Source organism: Anser brachyrhynchus (assembly GCF_964034855.1).
Source record: "Anser brachyrhynchus genome assembly, chromosome: 4".
Classification (NCBI taxonomy): domain Eukaryota; kingdom Metazoa; phylum Chordata; class Aves; order Anseriformes; family Anatidae; genus Anser; species Anser brachyrhynchus.
Window position 1 is genome coordinate 64,978,581 of NC_137698.1, and position 27,534 is coordinate 65,006,114.

The window sequence follows — 27,534 nt, forward strand, 5'->3', positions numbered from 1 at the left end:
GCCCTCCCAAGGACCCTTGCCAGCTCCTGGACTAGAGCCCTTTTCCCTCTTTGGGACACGTGGGACCCACCGGCAGCCATCAGGCCAGGTGCCCATGCCTGTCAGTGTTCAAGAAGCCTTTGGAGACTGCCCTCATTCATATGCCTTCTCTCTTCATTAGCCCTGAAGTGGTCGGGCAGTTGGACTGGGTGATCGTTGTGGGTCCGTTCCAACGGAACTATTCTGTCACGCTCAAACGAGTGCCCACCATCCTGTCCAGGCAACTGGTATGGGAGCTTCAAGGGCCCTAACACTGCTGGTCGCTAACAGTCTTTACGGCTTGCCTTTTGTACGACTAGGGGTGGACGCACAGCCAAAAGGTGTATTTTCTTGGTTAGCAGGCCATGTAGGACTCAGCCCTGCCTCGGCAGAAGTCACCCAAGAGGAGAAGAGGGAAGGAGCAGGCTTGTGAGTCTCCGTTTTTATTTTTCAGAGCAGTTTGGAGGGGGTTCGGAGCCCCTGGGAGCTCACTGCTCTTGGGTTAGTAGGTTTGGTGTGCCGGGGCCTTGGTGTCCAAGGCAGCCGTGCGTCAGCTGGGCGGTGGGGCGTCTGTGACACGGCTCTGACGCCTGTCACATGTCAGAGGACATGTCACAATGGAGAGCTGTCCTCAAGGGAGCGAGCGCCAGGCAGCGCGCTTCATTTGGACTTGGGCGGTCGGTGAATATGGTGTGTGGGGGAAGGCTGGGCTGGGCAAGGGCCGCGGATCGCGTCGGGGGGAGGGGGGGGTGGTTCTGAGCCTGCACCTGGGGCCCAGACACTCAGGGCCACATCGCGGGCAGGGCACGGTGCTGCCACAGGGGCTGGGAGCAAGGCTAAAGGGACTCCCAGAGAGTCTCTGCCCGGGGCCTGTGTCCCCTTCCAGCCTGCCAACACCCAGACACGCAGTGCTCACAAGCCCTGCTTTTGCCCCCTCCAAGCCCACCCCTCTTACCAGCCCCGCTCCCCCAGCCACCAGATCCCTCCCAGACAGACCCACTAACCCCCTTTCTCTCCCCACTCCTCCAGGCCGTGGCCGAGTGGATTGTCTTTGCCCTGTCTGTGCTGGGAAGCCAGTATGTGGGGCATGTCAACGAACAGGCTGACATGTCCACGCTTGAGCAGATGTGGCAGCGTGAGGAGCAGCTGAGACGGGAGATGGCTCAGCTGCTAGACGAGATGGAGCACAAGGTGGTTGTCGAGGAAGCCACGCTCTCCACTGTGTTCCAGCAGTGGCATATCTGGGCCATTGCTGGAGCCTTTCTCGTGCTCTGCGGGCTCTGCTGGCTGGCCAGGCGAAGGAAGACCAAGTCTGCCAGAAGCGGAAAGGAGCTCAGCTCCAGCAGTGATGAGGAGGGGGAAGTGGACAATGAGCTAGAAGACCGCAGTGGTGCACGGCGTGTTTTCATGCCTTTGGAAAAGCTCACCCCTGGGCCCATGCAGGAACTGACCATCATGTGCAAGGAGCTAGTAGGAGACCTCCTCTGCATCTGCCGAATGCTTTCCAAGAATTTTGTCATGCCACAGCTGCACCTAGACATGGGGATGAACGACACCTGCACCGGGTGGAATGTCCAGAAGGATGGCTTGTTCTACAGCCTGCACGTGTTCCTGGATCCACCTCCCGGGTTCTCCTTCCTCCTCGACTTGGACCCCACAGGGCAGCGGCCAAAGAGGCACTCCGGTGTTCGTGTAGAACAGAAGTGCGAGTGCTCCAGGGAGAGGCTGCTGGGGGACATGAAGTGCATCCTCCACCATCCCGATGACAACCTGGGGAAGAATCAGGCCTCGTGTCTCCTAAGCACGCTCTGCACACAGTCCTACCTAGACACGGAGAAAGTCGCCTCCTGGGTCCAAGAGATGGTGAAAAAGGCCTGGGTGCTTTTGCCTGTGTCGCACCACTGCCAGCTAACGGTGCTGCCCTCCTCCCATTCCTGCAAGTTACAAGTGACAAATGCCTCGCAGAGGTCCATCTTCATCAAGATGATTTTTTCTGTGCGTGAAGCTGCATAGGACTCCTTATGCTGCAGCATCAACTAGGCAGGGGCTGGCTTCACCATCAGCACGCCGTGAGAGACAACATCCCATCATGACCATCAGCTGCGCTTCTTCAGGCTCACGGCGAGACACGCCTGCCAGAACAGCTTCTACCTCCTATGTCGCAGCTCCGCACCATATCCTGGAAGGCGCAGACTGTTCCACCTCTTCCTCAAAGGCAGCTGTGATGCACCTCCTGATGACGACACCCTTGCCAAGATGGCACAGGAGGTTTCCTGCTGCAGCTGGATGACATCCTCTGGTACCCATGCTGCTGCCTAGAGGAGAAATACCGTTGACCCTTCCTCCTAGGAAATAAAAGGGTGACCGAGGACGTTGTCTTACCCTCGGTCTTCTGAGCAACCATCCTGCTCAACCTCTCGCAGTGCCTGGTGCTGGAACCAGCTGCCCAAGACCAGGCGCTGCACAAGTTCCAGGAGCTACAAGACCGGCTCAAAGTGTTGTCAACCTACGGACATCAACAGAGGTCTTCATGCAAAGCGCTGTGTTTGTGGGGTTCACAGCTGGCAGCGGACATTGACCTCATCCATTGGGGATGAAAAGGAGCGAATGTGAGAAATGAAACCCCCCAGCAGTAGCAATGTCGTCTTCTGGACCATCCTTCCTGTGCAGCAGGAAATGAAGACAACAGCAGATACAAAAATGACTTTCCCACTCCATTTCCCTTGCACTGGTTTGGCCTGGGTGACGATTTCAGGCACTGGGGCAAAGAATCTGCTCAGCCCAGAGACTCTCTGGGGAGAACTGAGTACTCTGCACATGAAGAAGACAGTGGGAATGGATCCTCACACCTGGGAACAGTCGTGGAGGAATCGTGCATGTGTTCTGGACTGTGGGCAAGGTGGATTAGAGGAATTCAGCAAAAGCAGAGTCTGGGGAATCTCACCCAACCCACACCAAGAAGTCATTGCAAGCGGGCTTACCACAGAGCACCCTGTCACCTCCTGGACAGTGACTGGCCAGCCTGTGTGAGAGAGTCAGTTCCCTGGGGGACCTTCAGCTTTGCAAAGACGACAATAAATTAGCTCTCTTCCTGAATGTCTATGCAATACACTTTATTGGGGAAAGTAGGCATAGGTTGCTACCTGCTCAGTTGCGGCAGAATCAGGGCAGCATTTGGAGGTGAGATGTATCAAAACAGAATGCTTCCCATACCACAACATTTCTTCCTCATGAACCATACCCGTAGTCTCAGACAGCATTGTTCGGAAAGGGATTAGTATTACACAGAGGCCTGTGATATGAAAATTGTATGTCATGAGTGACCTGCACGTCCAACTTTTCATGTTACCAGAGTTCTCATGAAGATACATGACTCCTGTACCCTATGGTCCATTCCTGCCATGTATGCAAATATGCACCCATCCTGTAATCAAACTGCAGACGTCTGCCATCATTCATGTCTGTTTGCAAGTATGTGCCAATTCCCATAAACACTGTTTACTTTTATGTGCCTATTACTTTCCCAAAAAGCAGATATTCCTCTATTATGAGACAGATGTGCTCATTTATGTAATATGGGATGCAAACATCCTTAGTTCACCTAAACTTACACACATGCATGTGACAAGACACACCTTGTCAGGTATGTGTCATAACACATTCTGATCGTCCTATGGCTACACAGCTGGTGATAGAGTGGAAAGGTCTGGTTATACAGGGAAGGATGAGAGGTCTCTGGAGAAGGAGGGTGGTACAGATGTGGGAAGGGAGGAACAAACTGTTTGGGCTGGCATATACGGCTTGCGGCGCCCCATCCCAGAACCCACCTAACGGTCTTTCCTAGCCCTGATCAAGCCTTGATAAAACCCTCCAGAGAGTTCTCACCGTACTCTCAAATGTACTAATCCATTTTGCCCAAGTCTGCCCATTAATGTGGGGAATGTAGAGGATGAAAACATTTCTACAGAACTTGAATGTATGCAGCCTGTCTCCTCCTTCATATGTAGTTAGCATCACCTGGCACAGAGGGAGCAGTTTATTTTTTTCCAAAATCTTCTTATTTCCCCGCTGAAGGAAAGAGGAAGGATAGAAAAGGCATTTCCTATGCAGACATCTGCTGCTGGACCTGTGAAAGGATTCCCTCAGTTCCCTCCTTAGACTAGAACCAGCCTGGACTAGGGAGACTAGATAAGATATTAAAAAATCACAGCAAGATGAATCATAGCAAAACCTGACTTCTAATGAATTGTTCAAATCCATAAAAGTGATGTCCCCCATCTGTTATAAAAAATGTGTAATATTCTTCATGTCACTTAACTGATTCTGAACACTGTGTGGGAGAACACAGAAGAAAGATTAAACTAGGCTAGGAGGATTTCATAACATTCTGTAGCATCTCCTCTCAGCAGAGTAAATAGCACTGTCTACTGCAGCTCTTCACATAGATTTTTATGCTGCATTCCTAAAAAGCCACAAAGAATGACACATTCCTTTGGGTCAAATTCACACTCACACAACAGTAGCAAACATTTATTCAGCTACTAGCAAAAAACTCAGCCAGCTTTATAACTAGTATTCAAGGTAATCTGCAGGAACTGGAAATTTGGAAAATAGGGCTGCATAGCTCTAAGACATTCAAATACAGTCAGATGAAAGACTTATTCACTGAAAGACTTTCTCACTGATTAAGTGATTGACTATCACTGGTTTATATTAGGTACCTGACTTTTAAATACTTTGGTTTAGGTGAGACTTCTCCTGGCCAACCTGTAAGGTCCATCTTTCCCAGCTGCCCTAGAATGATCCTGGAGAGTGGAAACATCACAGAGAGTTTTTACCACACAAATCTCTCTCAGTATCAGATAAGCTCCTTGGCCTTAAGAAACAACTTTTCTGAAACTCTGTGGACTGCTGTCCTCCTGCATCCCAAGTAGCTAACCAAAGAGGGATATGAAATTGTTTGATCTCATATAGGCATGAACTGTCATAAGTGTATGAATGCATACAAGAGTGGAGTTGAAGGAAAACCACCTAAATGTCACATATTAGGCCTCTCCCTTGTGACATGGGTACAACTTGGAAAATGGGAGCAGTTATTGGTAGAAGAAATGGATTGCAATATTCTGCTTGGTTCTTTTCCCCATATAAGAAAGTGCTTTTTCCCCATAAAATAAAGTACTTTCTTTGCTTTTTCTTAGATGTGAGATGTGTCCTCCCCCCTCCGCATAGGACATGCCTTCCTGCCCCTTTGCCAGCTTTGTTGCCCTCCTCTGGACGCTTTCAAGGACCTCAACATCCTTTTTGCATTGTGGAGCCCAGAGCTGCACACAATAGTCAAGATAACGCCGCACCAACCCAAAACATGGCAGGAGAATCACCTCTTTTGACCAGCTGCTATGCTGTGTTTAACAGACCCCAAAATGTGCTTTGTCTTCTTGGCTGCCAGGGCACACTGCTGACTCCTATTGAGTCTACTATTGACCTGCACCTCCAGATCGCTTTCTGCTGAGCTGCTCTCCAGCCGCTTTTCTCCCAGATTGTACCTATGTCCAACATTACTCCATCCCAGCTGCAGATCCTGGCATTTGCGTTAGCTGTATGTCGTGCCATTGATGATTGCCCAGTGCTCCAGTGTATCCAGATCTCTATGCAAGGCCTCTTGTTCCTCCAGAGAGTCATCAGCACCTCACAGTTTAGTATCATATGCAAACTTGCTGAGGATGCATTCCACTCCTGCATCTAGATCATTGATAGAAATGTTGAACTGAACTGTTCCTGGAACTGAGCCCTGGGGAACACCACTGGTGACCGTCTGCCAGCCAGATGTATCCCCATTTGTTGCAACCCTTTGAACTCTACCATTGAGCCAGCATCACCCAGCATAACACAAACCTGTTTATCTCACAGTTGGACAATTTGTCTGGAAGGATGCTGCAAGGGGACAATATCAGATGCCTTATTGAAATTCAGAAAGATTACATCTACTGCCATCCCATCCTTCATGCAGCAGGTGACATCATAGAAGGAGATCAGATTACTAAGGCAGGACTTTCCTTTGATGAAGCCTTCTTGACTATGCCTGATAATAGCTTTTTTCTTTACCTGCCTTTCAATAACCCCCAGGACAATCTTCTCCGTAACTTTTCCAGGGACTGAGGCTGTACTAACAGGTCTGTAGTTTCCTGCATCTTCTCTCATGCCCCTTTTGTAGATGAGTATAATGTTGGCTAGATCTGCATGCAGTTGCAGAGCTATGATCTTGTTGGGATCATACAGACATGGTGGATGGCTCACACGACTGCGGTGTTGCAATGCAGGGATTCAGGCTCTTTAGGAAAGATGGGCTTGGTGACCCACAAGGATCACCAAGTCCAACTCCTGGTTCCACACAGAACCACCCAAAAATCACACTGGTGACTTCAGGACAGCAGATTTTGGCTTAATCAGACATCTTCTTGGGAGAGTCCCATGGGATAAGGACCTTGAGGGATGCAAGAAAGCTGGCGAATATTCACGGACCACCTTACCAAGCTCAGAAGTGGACTACCCCAATGAGAAAGATGTCAGGCAAATATGCCAGGAGGTCTGTGTGGATGAGCAGGGAGCTCCTGGCAAAACCCAAAACATTAAAAGGAAGTATGCAGAAGGTGGAAGCAGGGAACCCAGCAGAAATACACCATCCAAGCATGCAGAGATGCATTCAGGAAAGCCAAAACGCAACTGAAGTTCAGACTGGTGGAGGATGTCAAAGGCAGCAGGAAAGGCTACTCTAAGTACATAGGTGATGAAAGGAAGGCTATGGAAAATAATGTGGGACCACTGCTGAATGAAACAGGAAATCTAGCTTCACAGGACAGGGGGGTCAATGTCTTTTTTTGCCTCAGTTTTTACTAGCAAGACCAGCCTTCGGGAATCCCAGGTCCCAGAGACCAGGAAGAAAAACTGGAGCAAGGAGGACCTACCCTTGGTGGAAGAGAATCAGGTCAGGACATATTTCACTGAACTAGACATATATAAATTGATGGACTGAGGTGGAATGCACTCATGAGCACTGAAGAAGCTGCCAGGACACTCTCAATAATCTTTGATTGGCCATGGTGACCAGGAGAAGAGCCCAAAGACTGAAGGAAAACAGGTGTCACTCCTATCTTCAAGAAAGGCAAGAATGAAGACCTGGGGAACTGCAGGCCAGTCAGCCTTACCTTGATCCCTGGGAAGGTGATGGAGCTAAACCTGGAAATCATTTCCAGGCACATGAAGGGCAAGAAAAACATCAGGAGTAGTCAGCATAGATTACTTCTGCTCCTCTCCAGGAGTGAGGGAACAATGCTGCCCAGAGTCCACTGACATCTCAAGAGCGTGGCTGAGGCATTTAGCCTATGCATTCAGAAAAGTATTTAGTCCCAAATACTGATTTTCTTTTGACTTTTAACTAAGGATGTTTGACCTTCTGTGTCTGAAGAATTTGAATGAACATCTTTTCTGTAGTAGCTATATCCCCTCTGCACGTCTGTCTGCCCAGAGGTTTACTGCAAACGTTTCCATCTCTTTTTAAAAACAGGTCATTTGTCTAGTTGAATCAGGCTTATATAAGACAGTTTACCAGGGTAGCCAGTGTGCATTAGCACTCCTTTATTAATGAGTTCTACACAATAAAACCGCACAATTCTTTTTGCTGTTCTCCCAGAGAACTGAGAACAGGCCAGGGGTTTAAAGAGACTTTCTAATCAAGCTGCAGCTCATTAATGGAGTCTACTTTTTAATAGTTTTTTATAGTGAGACTGCTTAAAAATACCCTTTAATTAACTCCAGTTCGTTTTTGCTTACATTTCTCTTCATTTGATTTAGAGCAAAGACTGTGTGAGCTGATGTTCACAAACAGGAAGAATTATTTTATGCTAACATTTTAAACAAATGAGATTTAATCTTTGTAACAAAAAGAAAGAAAAAAAAAGTTTAAAAATGAAGCTAGAAAGCTGCATTATCCACTATGCGGATATTTACATAAAATGTAAATATTCATATGTACAAATATTTATATACAAATATATTAGCTAGGCATATTTTAGTAATGAAATATACTCCAGTATATACAAGTATACACAGACAGAAACACCAGCCTAGCAAATTTAAACACTAAAATCTATTCTTGTGAGGAATTAGAAGTAAGTAATTAGATCTATGTTTTACAAAATCTCAGACTTTCTAAGTGGGAAATGGAAGTAGGTTTTAACTCTATGGGTAAAGACCTACCAGTCCTAATAACGAATTTTTAAGCATGAAAGACTTCTCTGTTGAAAAAATGTCTAAATGGGTTTTTAATAGAGAAACATGACTGACTAATGTGACAGAAATGTTTCCTACAATAAAGGAGGAAGAATCTATAATAAAGGATAGAAATATATGAACCCATGGCAGAGAAATGACTACATCTCACCTTTACTATGGCTTTGTTGCAATGTAAGGACAAAATGAGTTTCTTAATTTGGGCTACAAAACTGGAGCATAAAAGCAGATGAAACAATTATTCTAACACAATTTTTCTAACTGTGAGTCTGTAACTGTGTTAAGAGAGAGATAAAAGTTTTTATTAGTTAGCCATAGATACCTTTAATTGCTGGTAGCTGCTAAAGCAGGCTTATGATGACTCTGCCAAACAGTAGCAGAACAGTGCCCACAATTAAAGCTAGTTAGCTATTCCCTCCCTGGTGTAGCACTTACAGCTTGTAATTCTGGTCACTTCTCATTTTACTGAACTAGATGAATTGGGATGCTGCTATCTTATCTGCAGTGGAGAAAAAGGGGGTGGAAGGAGAGGTAAAAAAGGTGTTTACACAGAGACACATGAGCCTAAAAAGGGGGTTGAATTTTAAAACTGACAGTTTTTATGAAACACTGCCTCGGAGCAAACCAGTTATTATTCATAGATACATAGCTATTTGAGAAGTCAATCCAGTAATAAATGCAATGTATCAAACACATCTCTCATTAAGGGAGCGAAGTAGGGAGGAGGAAAAGATGGAGAGACAAAACAATCCATTTTTCTTTGGGTAGTGGTAGGGAACACACAAAAAAACAACTTATTCATCCAAAAATACTGAAAATGTATTTCTTTCTCCTTTTTTTCTGTACTGGTCATCATAATGAAACATATCACTGCCAGAGAAGCATGGACAAAAACTGTGGGGCAGGAAGACAGTCTTCAAGAAAAGCTCTGGGTTACTGTTGTATTAAATGACATTTTTTAACATTTTATGTTTTTAATCAGTACAACACTAGATCAAATCTGTAATTAAAAACAAAAACAAAACAAACAACAAAAAAAAGAAAGAAATTCAGACATGTTACCTTTTCTCCTTAACGATGAAGTTGCAATCAACTTTCTTTTCTGTCACTGAAAAAAAATTACCAGCTTATAAGATATGGCTTCTCCAAAAACTTTGGGACATCCCCAATAACGATCCCAGGAACACTGACTCCTTATACAGCCAGTGCACACCCTAAAGGCACTACCACCTTTTACAACCCAAAGTACATTGAAATGTGGAATCAGATCAAGACCTGAATGAGACCAGAACAACCAAGTGTTACTCTAACAGTGAGTATGAAAAGGTTGTGGTTTGGGGTTCCTCCCCAACTCTATAAAGGAACTTTACAGTGATGCCAGTCCTAAGGATATAATAAAGCTTCTTTCAGTCAGTCCAGTCCAGCTGCCTTTCAGTCAGGGTGGCCCTATGAAAGACACATTGTGCTATGACTAAGCAGATAATGGTCACACGATTTTTCTGTTGATTTCGATATTGCAAAATTTTGGTGGTGGTGCTTTTCTGTTGTTGTTGTTTGTTTGTTTGTTTGTTTCCGTTCAGCATTTAACAAGCCTGAGGGCTGCTAGTGGACACTCTTGCAACCAGGGAGACAGGATGACCTAGGGACCCCACAAACGCAACCAGCCCCCAGGATGCTAAGTAACTAGCAAAAGAATCAAGCCCAGAAACTTAGGAAGCTCTAGGCAGGATTTCACAAACAAATTGGTTTCCTTCAATCTCCAGCAAAAGCTATTCTCAGCTGAAGTATTCTGATGTGACTATATGATTTGGGTAGATATTTCAGCTGAATCTGTCTAACCATTTTTAGTTTGTACCTTCTAAAAAGGGCTGCAAAGAGCTGGTGTCAGCCCTGTCCCTCAACGTCTAGGAAACCTGATTCCATCTCTATACAACTCAAACAGCCATACTGAGAAAGGTAATGAGTTTCATTAAAGCTGTAGTTTCTAGTAAGCAGATAAAAGATTTGCTTTTCATTCTTTCTAACAAGTGAAATAGGGAATAAATGTTCTTCCCCTGTAGCTAAAGAAATTTGAAACAAGTCCAAACAGCTTTTCTATTGAATTTATACAAACAGCAGTTCTAAACTCATAAAAATATATCACTGTGAAACTTACAAATACGGCTTCATTTTATTACCCTTACAACGATAATTTGGAGCAATAAATATTTTACACAGAACTTGTCTTATGTCTGCAACTTGGGTCATGTAATTTCCTTGGACTTCACTCTATATCTGGAACTCATAACCTAGTTGGTCTGTGCCTGGAAATCCTAATGACGTTAGAGGCAGCTAGCTATATGCAATGATAGACCGGCCTACGTTATATACGAGTTGTATTTAATAAGAGCCCGGATCAAGCTTTCTTTTTCTCTGTTGAACATATCTTTCTCTGCAAGGTCAGTTGATTTCTGTGGAATCCCTTGCAAACTTAGGTAACGATCTGAATCAGAGTGGCAGAGGTGAGCCTTAAGGGTTAGAGACATCACAGAAAAAAAGAAAGGAAAAAAAAAGTCTTTTACACACAACAGTGTCCTTAAAGGAACACAGTTATGCTTGATATAATCTGCTAGGTGAAAGCATTCAACCTTGAACAGTGTCTGATAAAGACTACAAAGCATACAGGTGCCTGGGCATGTTCTTTGCATCTAAGGTAACCATACCTCTGCTGTGCTGTAGCTATTGCAACACCTTAAATGATTTTTAGTGTTAAGAGCAATCACAGCTTGCTTTAAGCTTCCAGTCCATCTGGTGACGTTATGTTCTATTTGAAATAAGCAGAGGCCACACACAAAATTTTTTTCCCCGTAGTGTTAACCCAGGGGACAGATGACTGCACACTGGGTCCCTGCCTTGGTCCTGAGCAGGTGACACATCATGCTGCGTAGGGAAAGGATGGCTAGAAAGTGTCCCATCGCTCCCCAGCGCTTATGAAAACACACAGTATGCTTCACCTCCTGCCAACTGTGTGAAAGGAAAGTGGGCCATCTCCTTACTCACTTTTAGTCCCTTTAAAGCTGGCAGACATCCCAGACAATTCAACGGGGAGCAAAGTGCCTTCGTAACCACGGTGCTATCAGGCTCCTAGACAACTGTGGCACAGTTTTCTGCTCTCTGTGCCCTACCCATGTCACACACTGGAGGCTAGGCAAAGACTAGCCCTTAACAATAAAAGAAATAATAGAAGAAACAGGTAGAAGAAATAACCTACCTTATGCAGGTTTGTATTTGAGTCACAGAGAAAACATTCAGCTGGAATCCTTTCCTTCACCTAAGCAAGAAAAACAGTAGAGTATGCTTCAATTAGAATATGCAGATTAGTTCTTTCTTATTACCATTAAGTTCTCACAGATCATACAACATTGGCGTGACAGGGATTTGCTTCTAAAGCAAGCAGAAATGATACAAAAAGAAAAAAAAATATAGTAAAATATATTCCAGCAGATGGCAGGTACAGGAAAACAAAAGGGGACAGCACAAATGCAGAACACTATTCTCAATCACAGTAACACTCTCTAAAAACTGAGATGGAAATAGCGTAATACTGTAATTCTGAAGAGCATTAAAATCATACTCTTAATATAATTCAAGGCAAGGTTTTCCTAACTGAGAGTAGCCAGAAGACTGAGTAAAGAATTAACTTGTCTTTTTGAGACCACTTAGCTCTTTCCTTATATTTGAACATGGCTGTGTCTAGAAAAACGTATGTCTCTCAGGCTGAACATATAATAAATCTAAATAGCACAGAAGGTTTTTTGACATTGACATTTTGACATGGTTAGGCACTGCTGAAAACAGGGATCCTAACCCTTTCTCACCAGCTCTCGGCCACAGGCTGTCTTGTGCAGAATCTAGCTGGGGCAAAGCCTCAGTGAAGAATGAAAGCATCAGGAAACAGTTCTCTTTGCTGGTGGCACTGGTCGTTTTCTGCTGCTTTGGCAAACTCAGACACCCAGAAAAATGCGTCTGGCACCACAAAGATGGGGAGGGGGAAGGACAGACCGTCTCTCTTCAGCACCTGTAAGCCCTGCTGTCCTTACAAGGCTCTGCTCGCCTTGAGATGTCACCCTGAACAGAAAGATGGGAAAATCTGCACTGCAGCAACTACTCCACGCTCACCACTGCCTCTCTTGCCCTGAGCTCTCGTCACCCACACAGACTACCCTGTACCAATTATCACTGTGTATCTATCCTCTTTCTCTTTATATAGCAATCCCATACCGTAAAGGGGTACATTCTCAAAGGCAAAGGCTTAATTGCTTGCAGAGCTGTAATAAGTCTGACACGTCCTCTGGAACTTGGATCTCATCCATTGTCAATTTACTACTAATCTTTTATTTTCCCTTTACTTTGTTAAACCAAACATTCTTCAGATCGTGTAGAAGCCATCATCTGTAGTCTTGCATCACTAAGTAATAATCCCTATTTCTTATTACAAGCAGCACTTCAGTTATGGAAAGGAAAAGATGGGTCTTATATGTTTATATTGAAAGACAGGATTTTGGCAGGCCTCTTACTTACAGCAGTATAAACCTCAGTGCTCCACAGTCCTCGTCTCCTGGAGCTTGAAGTACAAACGAGAATATTCTGTCTAGAGAAAATGTATTAGCAGGCAATGGCATTACTGCGTGTTTAAGAGAGACCATTTCGAATCAAATTCTTAGCTGTGCTATGTGGAATCTTCAAACTAATCCTTTATTTATTTCACTGGAAAATTCAATATTATCACTGAATTACCATTCCTTTTCCCTTTTCACTTTAAGAGTTCCCTTCTGCAAGCCTCACTTTCCACCTAGCTTTCAGAAATGCACCTACAAAGCAAGCAATGCTGTCATATCCAACCTCAACACCTCATAAGTTCTTGCCCCTGGGGATAACGGAAAACAAAAAATGGTAGGAAAGGGGAAAAATGTAAATGTATTTCAATTGAGCAAGGGCTGGCTTATAACCTCACACTCCCAACCATATACAACATTGTTCCATACTTTCCTTTGCTTTTCGTGCCCTTTGCTTTTCACACCAAAATGGTGCATTTCTCATGTCTAGATGTCTCAATGTCATTTCTTCATTTTAGTCCTGAATTTGACCCGTCTTCTTGACATTTTAGACCTGAATTAACATATCTGTTATTTCCTAAATTTAAAATAACTTTAGAATATATATCTGTTTAAATGTATTTTACAACTCATCCTCTGAATTCCCTTATTTTCCTGTATTACACTACTTCCTTCCTGCTTTCCCCTGAGTGTTTCCCAGTGACAAACCTAGAAATCTGTGAGCTTGAATTGTCTTAAATTGCTTAAGTCATAACTGCATTCCTTCGATCTGACAAATGTACACTTTGTTATGTAACAGGCAGCACCAATGGAGACCACACAGAGAAAGCTTTAAGTATTGCTCAATTAAGTAATTTTCATGCCTATGCTTTCTTCTTCAGCTGTCTTCCACCTCTGCATTTCCAAAACACTGTGACAAACAGTGGAGTGGTGGCACAGGGTTTGAAAGAAACTTTTCAAACCCGGTTGAGGAGTTCACTCACTGGTGCTTACGGCAACACGAATCCATTGCTCTCCAGGCTGTGTTTGAAACAGCTTCAGCCGGTCCCAGAGCTGTTAAGCCAGCTGCAAAGCACACCTCCAGCTCCATCCACGCTGCAGCCCCTCCTGGAAGCTGCATTGCTTCCCGTGAGTCATCGCCTCCTCCTTCGCCGCTGCAGAGGCATCCCACATCTGCTCAGGGAAGCCTGGTGCCTTCCTGTCTCCAGCCCTGTCCCCAGATTTTCTGATCCTGGCTCTAAATGAGTTGGTATCTCAGAATTGTTTTCTCCAAGCAGGCTCCTGTTTCATTTATTGCATGGGCAGAACACCTCTTTCTTTACAGTGTATGACACATGCCAGTCATCCAGGATATAATGGAATTTCAGTATCATCAGAGGCCCCGTTTTTCACATCCTCCTTTTCAGCCTAACGAGGGAAGCGTAAATGAATATTGGCAACATTGCACTGATAATTTTAATTTCCTTTCCTATTCTTTTGGCTTTAAGAATTCTCATTTCCTTTTTCTAGATTAGTCATTATTCAATCAACAGAATAAAAATACAGCACATGTATAGTTACTGTATCACTTCTACCAGTTTTCTCACAGTTGAAGAGACACTGCCACCATCACGTTAAACAATTCTGCTTTGAGGAAATTGCAACTTTGCTTGATAAAGAGAAATATGCAGTCAGAACAGATCAAGACTTTCATAAAGCATCAGATCTAGTAACCAGAACATTTGAATTGAAAAAGTAAGGACTATATGTCAAGGGCACTTGAAATAGCCTAACAGCTGGGGAACTGATAGATCTTGAAACCATATTGGCAATTGGGGTTCCTTATCAAAGCATTGTGAAAATGTTTCCAATATGAATGTTAAGGATCAGTATTGCACTCATGAAAATCTGTGAAAAGTGAAAAAAAAAAATTAAACTGAAGTTACTTGTGCCTAGACAAAATTCCTTTCAGTGAGATGCTATAAGAGATCCCTTTCTTTAGCTTATCCTCTCCCCCCCCCCCCCCCAAAAAAAAAATATATATATACTGAGAAGGTACTTAATTAGAATAAGAAAGTACATTTTGGGGCAAAATATATCTTTAATCTACCTAGGAAGGTGATAATATAAAGCAATGTCTTGGAGCTACAGTTAGATACTGCCAGATTAGAAGGTGAAGATACGTTCTGTTGTTATTTTGATACTGAAGATGGTTCACAATTGGAACAAACTACCTAAAGAAATGGTGATTTTTTTTCACCTTTTGATTCTTCTATATCAAGACTGAATATTAAACATGAAATAGATATCACAGTATCTGATCTAGAGATCACATGGAAGAAACAGTGATCCTTTATGACTGAATCATGTGCTGGAGCTGTTGAACAGTCCCTAAGCATTTTGGATTTCACCTGTCTGCAAGAAGACCAAAACACACTATCATGCCATAAATAGCACAGTTAATCAGCAAAGCTAATCTCAAACAAAATTTCTCTTCTGTTTCTCTACTGGACTCTCAGACTCTCATGTTTATACTGAAACATAAAGGAATATATTAAAATACAAATAAAAAGACTATTACTGTCGGTGGTGGGGTTTTTTTGTTTGTTTTTTTTGGTAATAAACACAGTAGTGAAATATTCTCTTTACATATTAAAAATTAGAAGTTCAATATTTGCAAATGTCTATTGCTGTTAAAGAAATTACACTGAAATGATTGAGGAAGCTGAAATACAGGAAATATCCTAACTGCTAAATATGCAAAAAACATTAAATAAAAGAAATTCATAGTAATAATATCCTATCTTTCCTTGTACTTGTTTCCTGAAAACCTTTGACGAAATTCTGTTTAGAGATACCAAACAGAACTGACTGATTTTTATTCCTCAGATTTTCACTTGTTTATTTTACTAATTAATTTGGCCCTACAAAAGTATGCCTATTCAGGGCTGAGGCAGACAAACAGTTATAAACAAAAGAGCTCCCCACGCATGCCCACGTCCTTTAATCCATTTGAAATTGCTGGTGATACTTAAATAAACACAGCACCTTTGTTCTGCATTCCGCAGTAAGAGTCAGAATTAGAAAACAGAGTTCCGTGACTGACTGCCGTGACTCCTGTTACAATACCACTACACACTAAGACTGAAGGAAAAGGATTTAAGAAAATCCACATGACGCGATTTTTACATAGCAGTAGTGCACTAAGTTGGTTTTTGGTGCGGAAAGCTTGTGTGACCTGACATTTCCACTGACCACAACTCAAGGAGTGCGCAAACAGCAAACACATCACAGCCAATGGTCATGGTACCCTGCAAAAAGTGGGCCATTAGCCCACTCTAAGCAGAATTAAGAGAGGCAATTTAAACCTTCCTCACCCACTAACTTAGGTACCCTTATGAGCCCTCTCAGATGCGTAGGTTCGGCTCTTGCCAGCCTCCTGCCTGGCACACACGTGCAGTGTGAGCCCAGCCCTGCAACGCCTGTGCAAACAGCTCCACCAGCACGGACGGAACTTTAAACACCAACCCCTGAATCAATAAAATGACGTGCCATCAGGGAACAGCTCTCCAGCCACGCCAGTGAACAAGCGGCCACTCTTTGCAAAGGAAAGCTACGGTAGTAAAACTCCAGAACAGGAGCAAGACTTTGGAACAGAAAACGTTTTTTAGAAAGTGTAAGTCAGGGAGTCTTATACGGACCCTCGGCTGCAGAGAGATTCTGGGCTGCCATCCAAGCACGTTAGGGGAGTGCTGAGCCATTATTATTCAAGTTACCTCGTTGGGCAAACCGCCCGGAGCCCTGCGTACAAGCAGTACAAGTTGAGCATCGTTAGGAAGAGCCCACCACTTTCCGACAGGAGATCCAACTGCCAGCCTCCGTGAAACCCCTCAGGAGGGCGGGGAGCTAAAGTGACCAAAATCAACTGAGAAATGAGCTCCCCCACCAGATTATTTTTATTTATTTTTTTTTCTTTTTATTATCAGTAAATTTCAAGAGAGTTTGTCCGCTGAATAAATGGATAGAGATGCAGCATGATAATGATACTTCTAACGTATGTTGACTTGAAAAATACGTATGTATTACATTTTGGCAAACAGAGACCTATTTCAGTGGATTAACCCTATGACTTTAAATAAATCCCTGGAAAGCATTTTTTTTCCACTGCCCTTAGGAAGCCACACTTCTTACATTCAAGACATCCATCCTGCTTTACGTTCTAGCTACACGAAAAGCATTTCAGTGGAAATAAATAAATAAATAAATAAATAAAATCGAAGCCACCTTGTGAAGCCCAGAGAAACACCCAGGAGGTATGCGCGAGGGAAATAAAACCGAAAGCGGACAGGGAGGTGTTATTCCGTACGTACACCGGTGTTATTTTTACGGGTACGGAAGGCGGCAGTCGGGAGGGTGCTTTCCGTGGCGAGGTCCTCCCCCGGTGCCGCATCCCCCGAGCCCATCCCCGCACACGGCAGTGCGCTGGGTGCCGATCCGTGCACACACACACGCCCCCCCCCCCCCCCCCCCGTTCCTGCTCCCCGCCACCAGGGCGCCGGATCTGGCCCCGAGGGGACCGGCGGCGCCCGGCGGCGGCGGCGGTAGCGCGGCCGGGAGGGGGCCGGCACCGCGGCCGGGTCCGCGTTTGGGGCCGGGTCCGCGTTTGGGGCCGGGTCCGCGTTTGGGGCCGGGGCCGTGTTTCGGGGCCGGGGGCGGTGCCGTGCCTGACGCGGCGGCGGGGCGGAGCGGGGGCCGTACAAACGGGCTGGCGCCGGGCGCTGCTCGCGGGAGGAGCGGAGCGGGCGGCAGCGGGCGCTCGTTGCACTGCCCGCCCCGCCGGCACCGGGAGCGCTTCCCACGGCTCCGCCACCGCCTCCTCCTCCTCCTCCGGCACCGGCACCCACGGGCGCCCATGGCACGGCGCGGAGGGCTCTGCCCCGCGGCTCCGTGCCCCCGCGGTGAGTGACGCGCTGGGGTGGGGGGGGGGGTCCCGCGGAGAGCGGCCGGAGCTGCCCCGGGGAACATGGGGAGATGGGGGCTCCGGTGTCGGGGTGGTGGGGGAATTGGGGAGCGGTGCCCCCCGGGGGCGTGTCCGGTCGCTGGCAGCCGGGGCTCGGCCGCTGCCGGGGCTGAGCTGCCCGCGGCACCTGCTCCCGGGGAGCGGCGCGGAGAAGCCTGCCCCGCTTGCAGCACCGCGGTGCTTGCACTTGCTCACTGAGTCAGGAGACGGCAGGTTTCGCTTGTCGTGGGGAAGGAGGGGGGAAAAAAAAAAAAATTAAAGAACGGGGAGAAAGTGGGGGAAGCGGTCAGCAGGACCTGAATTGCAGATCCGTCCGGATTTGGCCCCTAGGCACCGTCTTTCCTTACTGCCTTGTTTTTCTCGTAGCTAAATGGCAAGGGCGTGCAAAGCCAGAATGGCAGGGTGTGGAAGTGGCGTGGCGGAGCGCAGGGCTCCTACCTGACAGCAGAGCAACTTGCAAAAGCTCCCCCGAACATCTTTGATCTGCTCCCATGCTGAGTGCCGGAGCTGGCCAGGTGCAGCGTGCTCGGCTGTAGCCTGCCAAGCTGCGCAAGGCTGCAGGGCACAGACGTGAACTCGAGCTCACCCGTGTTTTGCCTGGAATAGGCAAACTGCCTGGACTAGCACAGGGCAGGCATGGGGGCACTGTAGTTCTCTGTGTGTTTTTCAGGGTTAAGGCTGTGAGAGGTTCAAGCCTTTGGGGGGTGAAAGGATGCCAGGAGGAGGCAGGGGTGGTGGTTCCCAGCTGGAGGAGTTCTGGCAGGGCATTGTATTGGTTTGGTCTTGTCTTTTAGTCATACAAAAGATTAGGGAAGGGCACCCAGCTAGGTACAGGCAATTCAATCACCTCAGCTGACTGGGAATTAAAGTGTATGACTCCTTCCTCTCTGTTAGTGCAATGAGTTCAAGGCTTTCCCTGTCCCTAGACTTCCTTTTCGGATACTGGGGAGCAAAAAAATAATTAAATATCTGGGAAGTCTCATAAAGACCAGGCTTAAATGGCATGGGGATGGGGTGCCTGCAGGGACCATCCTTCTGGCACGAGAGAGCCATTCATTGCCCACTCCCACTGCAAGCCTCTGCAGTGTATTTGGCAAGAGGAACCCTTAGTAGAACAGGTTCAGTATATGCCCATAAATTGTCTGGCTAAAACTGCATTTCAAACTTAATATGCAAATTATAAATTATTACTATATTTTATTTGCCAGCCTTTCTTGCACTCTTGAACAAGTGTATTTCCCACATTGCTCAGAAACGAGCACCTTTCAGTAAGAGTGCAGCTACTAACATCAGCTTCAGTTAGCTCTTTCCTATCCACCCTGTCCGCGCCCACCTTTCTTTCTTCCTCCCTCTTTTTTTGGAAAATGCAGAGGTTTTTGATATTACGTCGTTAAATGAATGCCTCCGGTCGGCAGCAGATTACACATGTGAAGCAAAGCCAGCTGCTGCAGTGGAAAGGCACTAATTTAACAGAGCGAATTCTGACCCTAGAATTGCCAGGCTCTGAGCCATGTCCACTCCTTTTGAGGATGCTACCTTGGTTGTTCCAAATTAACCATGTTATTACACAGACTTTACAGAAAAGCAGAGTAAATGAAAAACAGTTTTCCAATGCATAAGAATACATGCATGTGTAGGTACAGAGAGGAAGACAGAAATGTTTTTTGACTAGCCTGGGATCTCTCCCTCCTCTCTTCCAGAAATGCTGCCCAGAACCCCAAATTGATGCATTTCCCTGAAAAGTTTTGGTAATTAAAGAGAGCAAGAAAACTGAGAATATCTCTGGGCAGCCCAAAATGGAAGATCCGGCTGGGTCACCTCACTTCTCACTCCAGAGCATCAGGGTTCCCTCCAGGTCACCACACAGTGCTTCACTCAGTAAATGGATTGGTTTAGCTAAGTCTAATGCAGTGGTGACCTCACCAATACTCTGCTCCAGTATTAATCTGAAGTCAAGTAGCAGGAGGGTGGCAGACATAAACCAGCTTGGAGTATGATCTCTAAGGTTACTTAGAGGTTTGTTTGTTTGTTCATTCTTTTGGTTTTTATTGTTGGTTTCAATGACTTGCTGCATTTGAGATAGGGCCCACGTTGACAGAGAGTGGTAAGAAGTTGCTTGGCAGGGGTAATGAAAGGGGGATTGTTGGATATGCTGTGTTCCCTTTTTCAATCCATTCAGTTCAGGTGAGCCTTTGTATGGAAAGGGAACAAGATACGACAGAGCCATCCTTTCACGCAGGTTCATTTCCTGGGGAAGGTTTCAATGAATTACAAATCAACTCTATTAACTGAGCAATACCTCTCTGCTTCCCAGTTAGATTGTGACCCATTTTGCTTGGGAAGTGGGAAAACTTCTAGATTTTGAATTTAATGTTTGGGTTCGTGAGGGTACAGAGAAGGCACTGATGCAGTGTACTTCCCGCTTCCTTTATGAAGGGCAACATTTGAGTCCTGCAAGATATTAAGCAATTGCTAGAAGAAGGCAGTAAGGGGATTCCATACGAGCATTCAGTACAAAAAATATCTGTGCATCCTGAGCTTCTCAGGTTTATTTTTATTCTGCTGTATTGTCCCATTTTCCTTTTACCTGCAAGAGGTTCTCTGAAATGTAGGGTATTCTCTCTTCTAAAAACGTCTATGATTTCCTGGCATGAAACATTGCAGTGGTCCCTTCTGACCTTAAAAAAAAAAAAAAAAGAGTGCATGTTATATATAACTACAGTCTATTATAAATTTGCTACTCTATTGCTCACACTGGAGCTGAACTCCTCCTTTAGAAGGCACGAACCAGTGACCTAGCTAATTTGTATAAACTCTATTTATCACAGCAGGTGCAGAAATAGAGTAGATCTCAGCCAAAAATACTTCCTACCAAGTCAACCTTTCTCAGCTTGCTAAGTCCTCCTAACCAAAATTTAGAGAATTGTTTAGGAATGTTTCTGAAGTCTTAGAGCCAGTAGACGATATATCATCGTAACCACACTGAAATTATGATTAGATTTCATAACATGCTGACTATAAAAGTTAAATCCATGGTTTTATCTCTTCTGGTTAAGCAGTATTTTTTAATATAATTTTTGAAATGTAGTCTAAGTAGCTAGGCAGTATCACTTAGGCACTTTAATATAGATTAATACAATTTCGTATCTTTTCACCTCCCCTCTTAATGCACAGATGGTTTTTTAATATATAATGAGATCAATAGTTTATGCACCTAGAGATCTATGGTTTCAGTAGTATACAGTGCTATTTGACTTGTTATAATTTTCTCTATAACACTTACTAAAATAGGCAATTGCATATAGTTAATTAATGGAAACTAAGTTTAAACATTTCATTGGCAGATGTTGCTTAAAACTTCCCTAAAATGTGATTTGACAACAGTGTGGAGTAAGTGTGGGAAGCATTTCTTCATGAAGAGGACATTATGAGGCAGTTTAATAGTTAAAGACATTTTTTTCCTTGGAAATATTTTCTGCATTTTGCTGTTTTCTAAACTAGATCAGATGGGGGGAAAAAAAAATTGTTCCTTTTCCATTCAGGAAAAGCTCTTGACTAAGCTGTAAGTGATTGCCGTGTGTTTTATGCTAACTGGAGACAAAATGTCACTTGAAAGAGCTCATATAAACAACTGAGGAATATATATTATGGCAGATACCATCTATCCTGGGAGGGTAGGAATATATACTGTTTGTATCAATGACTTGACAAATTTCAAGTTCAGTTGATCTAGTTCAGTTTTTTTTTTTAAATGTGACCCTGAATACAAATGTTCAGTTCGCTGACTCTTCATCAGTGTAGGAGGTTGTTTGTAGGGTTGGTTAACTCGATTTTGGATTTCTTTTTCCTGTTATAAGAAGCCAGTGCAGTAGATCTGAGTTGTACCTCACAGCTGCTTTTAACCAGCAATGTCAATCTGACTACTTTTAACCAGTATTGTTAGTCTGACTACTGAGTGCCCAAATGTGCACTTCTAGAGTAAAGGAAAATAAAACCCACAAACTGTCCTGAGGTTCTGTCACGTCTACAGTGCCAAGCATACTGTGAAGAGCAAAATTTCTCCCTCCAGTTTTCAGCTCTGATCTCCCTCTAGAGACAAATCTTAGCAACTGACCTGTAGTTCTCAATTGGGCCAGACTGGGTTTTCGTAGATGTCTATGCAAAGATCCCCCCAGCAAAGGGCTTCAGCTCTGCAATGAGAGAAAGTGAGATGGCCTGAAACTTACCGGGGTCTTCCTCACTCCCTGGAGGACCATAAAAAGGTACAGCTTCTGTTTAGTGAAAGTGAAGACACCTGCATGTGAACGGTAAGCATATAGTAGTTCTTGCAGTCAGTGTCCTGGCAGCAGCTGCGCATGTGTGTGTGTTGAGAGATGGTCAGCAGAGATAAAATAGCAACACATCTTTCAAAGAGCACTGTGATATACTTAAAAGTCATTGAAATATGACAGCTGTACCCCTCATACTGCATTTAGTGAGAAAAGGTTCCATTTATTTCTAAATTACTATTACTTTTGAAGTGGTTGTAACCTTAATGAAAGCTGATTTGATTGGCAATGTCCACACTGAATCTTGTTGAATAAACAGTATGGCACATTTAGCTAATTAATTGGAGAAAGCTGAAGAAAAGATTAAGAAAAAGCAATCAGACTTTTTGAATAGTCTTGGTGTAATCTTCAAAGCGCCATTTAGCATAAACTGTGCTTCTTTTACCAACTTGTTCGTTTACTTGTAGCAAATGCAATAGTAATGACTGTCAGTTAAATTTCTGTATTAATCTGGAATACAAAGTCACTGAGTGCAGTCATGTATGCTTTGCATGACTCGTGGAGGCAGTGAAGAGAATTCTTAAAGCAGAAAAGTAATTTGGCAGAGTGGCTGCTATCAAATCTTCAGTGCATGCTTATTATTGTTGAAACAGTTTTTTCGGACCCACAAATTATAAAGCTCTGGAATACACATTTGCATCGTTTTATATAAACTGCTGTAATTCTAGCCACCAAATTGTAGATCTGCATAAAGCATTAAAGAGAGCAGAAGAGAAGAAAGCTGAACAGCAACCAATTTATATGCAGTTTTATTCCTGGACACCACTTTGCCTACACAACACATGTTTTGTGCTGAATTTAGAGGAACACTCATGTCCATTGTGTTGCATTAGTCTAACACAACATAATAATTGGTCCAGGTATCAGACCTACACAGTCTGAAAGAAATGAGAGGAACAGAAAGAGATGGCAGACAAAGCTTTATTGCTAGCAAGTAAAGCAACAATAGCACGGAGGTACTTTGAATGGCGTAATTACTGACATGGTTCATTGGGTGTGCATAAAGACAGTAAATGCTACAGATCCTGATGCGTGATATGCACCTGAACAAATAGTTGGGGAGGAAGAAAAAAATCAAATTCTGTATGTCTGAATTAGAGGATACTTCCATGTTATTCTGAGGACTCACACTGCAACTGAAGACAGTTGTTTTGTTTACTTAGAAAATAATATTCCCCCCCAAAAGTATTTCAGTTAAGACTACCTGATGTCAGTCCCTTGGTACCACACCTGTAATATCCTGCAAGTCTGATTTTGAAGAGTGATGCCAGCCAAAATAAGAGTAGAGCTACAGTTAGAAGAAACCTTTGGTGTTATTTCCCTCAAACATTCCCAAGCTGTACTCCGCCATGGGAAGGCTTGAATAAAAAAAGTTGGCAGCTGAGTACTATGCAAACTATGAATTTAAAAACAAACAATGAATTGGTGTACATAGCTCATAAAATTAAAAAAAAGTGTTCCCAGCAGTGTGTTGTCATTAATATCCGAGACTAGTAGCTCTAAGTTAATCTTTCCAGAGGAAGACTGCCTAGCATGCAACTTGGCTGCTAGCATAGTATATTTCAATCTGACTGCTAAGAAATAAGGGTTCTTACTATTAGGCTTTTACTTAACTCCTTTCAACATCAATTCAACCTGTTCCTCACTGAAATCCTATTATGCTTTTCCATTAAGGTGTTAGGACAACGACTCAGGCTTACTATTTATGGAGCTTGTAACTCTTAAAATATACTCTGCAGTAAGTGGCTATTCCTTTAATCTGTGACCTTAAAATTCAGGAAGAGTTGATATTTTGTTGCTTTTATGTTCTGAGCTGCCCATCATTCACTGATCTAATTAAACCACTTGCTCACATTGCTTCTAAATATGGTGGAAGCATAGCTCCATGTGGACATCCAGCACGAAGCACAAATGTACCTATTCTGAATTGTCTGTCACCCAGTCCACCCCTCCACAACACCATTAGTGAGATTTTCTTCTTGAAACTGAAATAGATTTAGTTGAGAATGGTGAAGACAGGGAAAGAGTGGAAAATTAATGACAGCCAAAATGTAGCTCCTCCAACCAGATAAAACTCTTAGCAGTGACCAAAAATGGGAGAACAACAAATTCCTTTGCAAAGTTTTCTCATATCAGACATCACAGAACAGCCTAGGGCACAACTTTGTGTCCAGGACAGAGCATGGTCGTGAACCCAAAGCCTGCAGGCACCTGGAGAAGCACGTGCTCTGATTTCAGGCGTATCATGGCCCTTTGCTTCCCTCTCCTCCCAACATTAATTTCTGCTTCCTAACAATACCACTGCCTTGCAGCCCTTTAAAAGTGATTAGAAAAGGGAAAGCAGAAAAGTAATAATCAGTAGCAAACATCAGGAAGCAAGCCTGCTTCATTCAGGATGAAGTCATGACCTCTGTAAACGCAAAGCTATCAAACAACTTTCTACATCACTTGGAAACACATCATTAGTCCTTGTCACACAGGGACTTAGCTTATTGTGGAAAAGTCATTAGTATCTTTTCAGATTCTCTGGAGAATTTCCAAAACCTAGCCCTTGCATTTCCTCAGGTTGTTCGTACGTAATCTCATATTTCAGCCCTTGGTAGTTACTACAGTACACATTGTTCTGAGCTTAAACTTATAATTACAGTAGCCTAGTAAGGCAAAGCAGTCAGATGCTCTGCCATTGTGGCTTCTAGTTCTACATGGTGTTAGACAATACCACAATCATACTTACACCAGCCTCTGCTGAGCTTATAGGACTTCAGAAAGCCTCCAAATTTATGGAGCTTGTATACACAGCCAGCTCATAACATGACAATCTAACAGGTTTGCTATATGTGAGGCCATTACCATTTCATTTTGAACACTGCGTTAGGAAACCTGACCTTTACCTTGAATTTACAGAATCACAGAATGGTTAAGGCTGGAAGGTATCTCTGGAGGTCATCTGGTCCAACACCCCTGCTCAAGCACGGACACCTAGAGCATGTTGCCCAGGACCATGTCCAGGTGGCTTTTGAAGATCTTTTTAGTTTTAGTATTTAGTAGCCTTTTTGATAAAGAGTAAAGATGTTTACAATACAGCAGCTTGCTGCCAGACTCTGGAAATGATCTTCAGCAATATCCGTTGTATATCTTCTTTCCTAAGTATTTGAACTGGGACCACAGCTCTTTTTGCATTTTGTTGATGCAGTCCTACTGCAGTCTGCAGTACTATAGCAGCAGCAGAGTGCATAGCACCTGACTTTCCTCAGAGACCCTAAGCACAGCAAACGAGTGCTTCACTTAAAAATCATACAAAAATTCACCTTTTCCTTGGTCTGCTGCTCACCCAGAGCTCTTCTTAGCTTCTATGCAAAGGCCACATTTTTGTAGAAAGTTCTCTTCATATACTGTGAGCCTTTTTTCCCCAGGAGGCTTTACTTTCAGATTGCCATCATGTGATCCCTTAGGAGACTACAAGACCATCTTTGAGGAAGCTATTTTGTTCAAGCCCATACCTTTTTCTTTTTAGGTTTTGTTTCTAAAATAGACCTATTCTTGAAGTAGACCTATTCTTGCAGATTTAAAAACAAACACAAAGAAAAAAAAATCTCTCGCAGTAGTGGTTCAATTCCACTGAAATCAGATTTAAAAAAAATAATAAAAGTTACCTCAATGAATCTTGGGTGCAAAAAAAAAAAAAAAGATTCAGAATGTTCATGTCTCCTGGTGACTGGAAATCATTTTCTCGTGGCATTATTTTATGTGCCTGTCTTTAAAGAATTTAATTCTATCCAATGATTTATGAGCCTAGAATTGGGAAAGCTAAAGAAGTTTGTTCAGTTGTGAAAATCAAAAGATACTTGCAGTGTGGCTTTAGTAGTGATATATCAGAGTATAAAATAATGTGCCTCTCTTCTTTTTTTTCCTCTCAGCAAAGTTTCCGTTTGAGAAATACGCATCCACTCAGCAAAACAAAAACAAATTTTAAAGGTTGTTCTCGGTGGAAATCACTCCATGCCCCATTACCTGCTTGAGTGAAACCAGACTAAGAACTTCTGTCATGGCAGCTTTTCTGCTGGGAGCTGTGTTGCTTATTGTTCAACCTCAGATAGTGCCTTCCAGACCGGCTATAAATTCAAAGGCTGAGACTTCTGCTCAGTCTGTTCAGAGAGAGCTTTTAAAGAAAACATCTCAAAAAAATGACTTCAAGGAAAACATTCATTCTAATGGATCATGCCGGCAGCTGCCACAGACTATCATTATTGGAGTGAGAAAAGGTGGAACAAGAGCTTTGTTAGAGATGTTGAGTCTTCATCCAGATATTGCAGCAGCAGAAAGTGAAGTTCACTTCTTTGACTGGGAAGATCATTACAGAAATGGATTGCAGTGGTATATTAATCAAATGCCATTCTCTTATCCACATCAGATCACAGTGGAAAAAACTCCAGCGTATTTCACATCACCTAAAGTGCCTGAAAGAGTTTATAACATGAACCAATCTATGAGACTACTCCTTATTTTAAGAGACCCAAGTGAGAGAGTACTGTCAGATTACACCCAAGTGTTCTATAACCACATGCAGAAGCACAAGCCGTATCCATCCATTGAACAATTCCTGATTAAAGATGGTGAACTCAATGTGGACTACAAGGCAATAAACAGAAGCTTATACTACATTCACATGCAAAACTGGTTGAAGTATTTTCCCCTTGATCATATCCACATTGTAGATGGGGATAAGCTAATCAAAGATCCCTTTCCAGAAATAGAGAAGGTAGAGAGATTTTTGAAATTATCACCACAGATAAATGCTTCGAACTTTTATTTCAATAAAACTAAAGGCTTCTACTGCCTAAGGGACAGTGGGAGGGAGCGTTGCTTACATGAGTCAAAAGGACGAGCGCACCCACAAGTAGATACCTGGTTGCTTGAGAAACTGCATGAATATTTCCATGAACCCAACAAGAAATTTTTTGAGCTCGTTGGCAGAACATTTGACTGGCACTCATTTGTTGCAAGTTAGTGGTGAGCTTCAGAACCTATGTTCCAGTGTACATCTAGAAATTTTAAAAAGGGCATTTATGCTATAATTTATTTGTAAAAATCCGTAAATACTTCTGTACAGTATTAGATTCACAATTGCCATATATACTAGTTATATTTTTCTACTTGTTAAATTTGAAAGCATTTTGTATTGTTTTTCATGGTTGTTAACATTGTGTATGATGTGTCTATATGAAGAAACTAAATTATTTCACTGCAGAAGATGCTCTCTTGAGAATGTGTTGTCTTTTTAATAAATAAGAAGTTCATTTCAACAAAA

The 27,534-nt window shown here is 43.5% G+C and overlaps 2 protein-coding genes and 1 long non-coding RNA gene across 3 annotated transcripts; 1 reads left to right on the forward strand and 2 right to left on the reverse strand.

Annotated features, from left to right (window-relative positions):
• Positions 1-3,172: 3,172 nt before the first annotated feature.
• On the reverse strand, positions 3,173-18,374 carry LOC308194723 (uncharacterized protein; the record flags this gene model as incomplete). The annotated part of the gene is made up of 5 exons (XM_080590924.1): positions 3,173-3,310; positions 9,367-9,412; positions 11,555-11,614; positions 17,249-18,092; positions 18,337-18,374. The coding sequence occupies 4 exons, from the start codon at positions 18,372-18,374 to the stop codon at positions 9,410-9,412; spliced, it is 945 nt and encodes a 314-aa protein (XP_080447050.1). The 3' UTR covers positions 3,173-3,310; positions 9,367-9,409.
• HS3ST1 (heparan sulfate-glucosamine 3-sulfotransferase 1) lies at positions 17,663-27,534 on the forward strand. Its single transcript, XM_080591176.1, has 2 exons — positions 17,663-17,836; positions 26,144-27,534. The coding sequence occupies exon 2, from the start codon at positions 26,272-26,274 to the stop codon at positions 27,232-27,234; it is 963 nt and encodes a 320-aa protein (XP_080447302.1). The 5' UTR covers positions 17,663-17,836; positions 26,144-26,271; the 3' UTR covers positions 27,235-27,534.
• Positions 18,635-26,137, reverse strand: LOC308194809. The gene is made up of 2 exons (XR_013950882.1): positions 20,486-26,137; positions 18,635-20,146 (listed from the first exon to the last, which is right to left on the reverse strand). It is a non-coding gene; the product is annotated as an uncharacterized lncRNA (long non-coding RNA).

Bases quoted from the DNA above. Each gene is read 5' to 3' on its own strand.
- HS3ST1 (XM_080591176.1), top strand. From the start codon at position 26,272: ATGGCAGCTTTTCTGCTGGGAGCTGTGTTGCTTATTGTTCAACCTCAG.